The sequence below is a fragment of the Equus asinus genome, chromosome 4 (genome assembly GCF_041296235.1).
Source record: "Equus asinus isolate D_3611 breed Donkey chromosome 4, EquAss-T2T_v2, whole genome shotgun sequence".
NCBI classification, from domain to species: Eukaryota; Metazoa; Chordata; class Mammalia; order Perissodactyla; family Equidae; genus Equus; species Equus asinus.
This window is the reverse complement of record NC_091793.1, coordinates 126,642,668-126,647,587: the sequence shown is the minus strand read 5'-3', so window position 1 is coordinate 126,647,587 and position 4,920 is coordinate 126,642,668. Positions and strand designations below refer to the sequence as shown.

General features: G+C 38.8%; 1 protein-coding gene across 1 annotated transcript; it reads right to left on the bottom strand.

Annotated features, from left to right (window-relative positions):
- Positions 1 to 2,393: 2,393 nt before the first annotated feature.
- Positions 2,394 to 3,573, bottom strand: C4H2orf88 (chromosome 4 C2orf88 homolog). Its single transcript, XM_070508245.1, has one exon. It carries the CDS (start codon positions 3,571 to 3,573, stop codon positions 3,286 to 3,288), a length of 288 nt encoding a protein of 95 aa, XP_070364346.1. The 3' UTR covers positions 2,394 to 3,285.
- Positions 3,574 to 4,920: the final 1,347 nt, after the last annotated feature.

Here is a 4,920-nt window from a genome sequence, read left to right as displayed (position 1 = left end):
AGGCAGCTGACAGTGGATAACTCTTGGATCAAAGGCCTGTAACCAAAAGGTAATGGCACACAAGACAGTTCACTGGGGAGGGAGCAGTGAAGCACACGTGTGGGTTCTGTGAGTCTTGGTAAATGAGGAAGTAGCACATTTCCTCTGATGATCTGCCACTTCTACGGCGGCCACCTGCCGGTTCTTTGTTGTGCTGGTGCCAGCTTATCTGCCCCTGTACTGGATGTTCTTGAGGGAAGAGATTCAGTGGCTGGGCATGTGTCAGTGTGGTAAAGAAAGGAAGTTGCTATTGTGTCTTTTCCCTCAGTTGAAAAGACTGGAAACTTGTTTTTGCAGGTGCATCTTCTGATGGAGCCTGACATTAGTCCTGTTTCTTGGGCTGCCTTTTCCCCACTTTCTTTTCCCTTATTATTTGGCCACTATTCTTATTTCATCTGTTTGTGCTATAAGTTGGAACAAATGTTTCCCTTTCCAATAGCTAATGGTTCTTTCAGTCTTTTGTTTTGTATGTCTCCTTCCTTCTCAAACAGTCCTACTCTTTTATTGTTCATGAAGGACCTTCCAAATGAAGTAAATCCGATATTTAAATATGAAGGTATGATAGAAGTTGAATTCAGCCTATCAAAGAAGTTCTCATCTTTCTTGGCATCAAGACTAAATTATATCTTGATAAGTATCACATGCAGTACAAATGTGTTTAGCCCGCTCTTTCTCCTGCCTGCCACGACTTGGTTTATTCACTGACTCACTGATCATGCATTCCTTGTAGTTCCTTGTCCATGGTTTGACATAGAATACAGCATATATTTCCAAGATAAGTCTCTGTATGTCATAAGATATTATACTCTGTTAAAACGATTCTGGGGTGAGGGAATGGTACTGAGCTACACGCCCATAGTGCCATAGTGTCAGAGAGGGTGGCAAAAGAGATTAGAATTCTAGCTAGATAAGGATCTGACAGGCATCCCTGTTACACCCCTGAGAAAGAGGGGCCCAAGGTAAAGGAGGAACCTGAGGTTAAAATATTGAGATATAACCAAAAGTCATTAGTCTATGTCCCTATGTATGCTGAAAAATTTAGTTTGATGTGCTGCTTTTATATGGCTTTGTGTTCACAGCATAATATGTATTATTTTATATACCTAATTATATCTTTTAAACAGCAAATGACCTTGCAGCAAAAGTGTCCTTATGTGAGATATAAAATGAATGGAGAATGGCAACTTCTAGGCTTTGGTCTGAGTCATTAGTATAAACACTCAAAAACCTAAATTTTTCTTCATCAGCTGGAAATATGTTTTGCACTTTTGGGAAACTTTCTGTTCGTAGCCTTATGACCTCAGATCCTTGTATGAACAGCGGTAGTGGTTTTTCTATTTTGTAAATTGCTAGATTGTAAGTACAACAGGACAGTACAAATCCTGAGATTAGGTGAAATGAAAGTTGAATGACCAGGTGTCCAAAGGCAACTGAAGGATGGCACATCACTCATTTAAAGAACTGTCCTTGCCCATGTAACTTGGAGAATTCACTCTATTTGATTGTGGGTTTCAAAGTATAATTGTCAAAATTAGAGGTAGCATTTCTGCCTGCTTACAAGGCCAAATACATATTTAGCTCATTAAAGAGGTCACAGCCTTTTTCTGCCTGCCTTTAGATTTCAATGACAAGGATCTGTTATCTTAATAAAAGGAACTAACGTATGTGGGCTTAAATAATTCCCCTTTCCAGTTAAACTCAATGTGTAGCAAATCTTGATGAAGTAGGAAAATTGGAACTGAGTCTCTAGATTAGAATTTTCTCAAGTTATGTCTTTTCAGTATCATCTTCCCTCACTCCCAAATTTTCTGTTACTATTGATCTCAATTAGTGCTTAATCCTTTTTATTTTTTAAAGAGATGTGAGCTGTGACAGTTAAAATAGCTTCCCAAAAAAGGTAGCCAAGTTTCTGAAAATAGTATAGTATATGGTTGTAAATACCCCATGGGCATTGTTACCATAAAAAAACAAATACAAGAGTACTCTCTTTGGAGGAGTGTTTGATCTTTTGTTTTATAATACAACGATAAGTCATATGTATAATCTGATCCCACAGTAATTTGAATGGTGATTGCTCCACTGGGCAATAAAAAAAAGGGAATGAGTGCCCATATACCAGCCCTCTGCATCTATGAGACCCTAAAGCTTAATACACACTCAGCACTGAGAACAGGTTCTGCTTTCTACCTTGCTGACTAGGGCTTCTGTTATTCTGAATTTACTGGTTTGCTATTTATAAAAGGTACCTATACTTGTTTTCTTGTATAGTTATATCACTAGGCTTTTTTTTTTTTTTTTTTTTTTTTTTTGAGGAAGATTAGCCCTGAGCTAACATCTGTGCCCATCTTCCTCTATTTTGTATGTGGGATGCCTCCACAGCATGGCTTGATAAGCAGTGCTAGGTCTACGTCTGGGATCCAAACCAGCAAACCCCGGGCCACCGAAGCGGAATGCACGAAGTTAACTGCTATGCCACCAGGCTGGCCTCTCACTAGGCTTCTTAATGCAATAAACATTAATGTCATTACCTCTGTAAATTGTATCTTGTTAAGATGCTGTATAGACAAAGTATGAGTCATCCAGTGACAGCTGTGGTTAGTTAGGGCCCTGAGGTTCAAGGTGATAGTTATGTTTTTCATCTACAAAAATAAATATCTTATTAAGGACAGGGTTCAAGGTTGACCTCTTCTATATGGACTGCTTCCTAGTGCTTCATCATTTGTATTAGGGAGGAGAGATCCTTGATACAAATGTTTTTGACAAACAAGAGCCACTGTTAATCGCCATGGCTTGAGGGACATTCCCTTGCCGAGGGATTTCAAGAAAAGTTCTTTTCATATCTTGGATATTTTGTTAAATTAACAAATAGTTATTCTAAATGAGTGTCTTTAACCATTTGGAAACTTGGGGCACTTTTAAGTTTTTATTTCTTTGGTGATACCATCGCTGCCTCAGGAAGAAAGTGGTGAGACATAACAGCTGATTAGTGTGGTGCCACAGGACAAAGGTTGCTCTTTAAATGACTGCAATCCAAGACCAAACAGATAGAAACCGCTGTTAACTTATAACTGCTTAAAACACATTTCATTTTCGGTTTTCCTACACTCTTGATATTATCATAGACATATTTTTACATCCAGATGGAGTTATTTGTATTTATTCACAGCAGTTTTTGCTTTTGTTTCATGTGTTTAAACTAGCACCAGCTGTATCCACAGCTCAACAAAGTGTCATCATCCTAGAGCGTCAAGGCCCCTCACTCTCAATGTATGGGATGTCGTAATACTTGATGTTATTGCCTGCCCACTGCTGCAAGGCATCACTCAAGATTTCCTGGGACAGGCGCTGTGCAAATTCAAAGACCACAATTTGGGGCCCTGGAGGTTCCTTCACTTCCTCTTTGACCTCAGCTGGAGAAGCCATCCTAGGTAGAAATCTTTCTTCCGACATAAACCTTTCTTCATCTGCATGCCGCTTCTCACTGTCAAATGTGGTAGGAAATGGGAAAGTTTGCTTTGATTTCATGCAGCCCATGTTATGAAGAGAAGGAAAGCAGTAGCAAAGACTACTTCAACAGCATCCTCAGAAAACGCTGATTTTGTCCACGTGATACCGACCAGAGCTTTTCCTCTGCAGGCCTCTTCGGAAATCAGTGTTCCCTTTCACCACTCTTCACGTGTAATGTTTATCTGTCAAGAGAAGGGAAGTTTTCATTTTGAAGTTAAAGAATACAAAATACTGTATGATCAGGTAGCATGTAGAAACAGCAACAACAGCTTTTATCAATAGGAAAGATAATCATTCAGTAAAAAGGGCAATTTACAAAACAGGAAAACATTTTTTCAAGATCTTGAAAATTTTGTAAAACTGAAAACACAAACTTTTGCTAGTTTAATGTTCATCGGGTTAGTGAACTATAGCCTTCAGGCCAAATTCCAGCTGCCTGTTTTTGTAAATGAAGTTTATTAGAACACGGCCATGCTCACTTGTTTACGTAGTGTCTGTAGCTACCTTTGTGCTGCAACAGCAGAGCTGTATTTGTGACAGAGACCGTGTGGTCTGCAAAGGCTAAAATATTTACTATCTGGCCCATTATACAAAATGTGTGCCAACCTCTGACCTACACTGTTAAGGGAGACAAGCATATTAAAATTTGCTCTTGCCTCCAACCTCATGAACCTACACAACTTGTGCTGTTATTGTTGTCAGGTTTGTCCCTTGGTCAGATGTTTACAAGTGGAACAGGATGACGGTCTTTACACTAGTGCCAATTCTAAGCAACACAAGTTAGACCTGGCAAAGCTATTCATTTCTTCTGAATTAGGTACTCCCTGTGAAATTCTATGAAAAGTTCAGATTAATCTAAAGGTTAAAAGTTTCTCCCCCTAAATATCTCATTCTTACTCGTGTTTGATAATTGGATGGTAAGTAGGCTGCAACGCTTGTGTTGTGCCTTCTACACTTGCCAACTGGGTGTTGTCACTGAAGAATTTCTCTTAAGATAGGACTTAAGGGTAACTAAAACAATAAAAAGCAGCTGCACCGGAGGGAGGTTTAGTCATAAGAAAGTGCAGGCAAAGTCTCTATGAATGAGGTTATGGTTCCTGATTATATCTTAGTTTTTGGGCCAAAGACAGCTCTAAAAATTCATAAAATAAAATTCAGTTGATTTATTTCTGAAACCACTGATCTTAAGAAGGTAAAAACTAGCACTTAATCCATGTTTTAATAGTTTGTAACTAAAGTAAAAGTCCAGAAAAGGTGATCTTTCCCCAGGTCTTACTGCTATACATTTTTTAGATTTCTATAAATTCTATGCAATTTCTCCCATAATGCTACATTTGTTCTCTACCTCTACCCTAATAAGGATGATGTGGAGGG

Bases quoted from the DNA above. Each gene is read 5' to 3' on its own strand.
- C4H2orf88 (XM_070508245.1), bottom strand. From the start codon at position 3,573: ATGGGCTGCATGAAATCAAAGCAAACTTTCCCATTTCCTACCACATTT.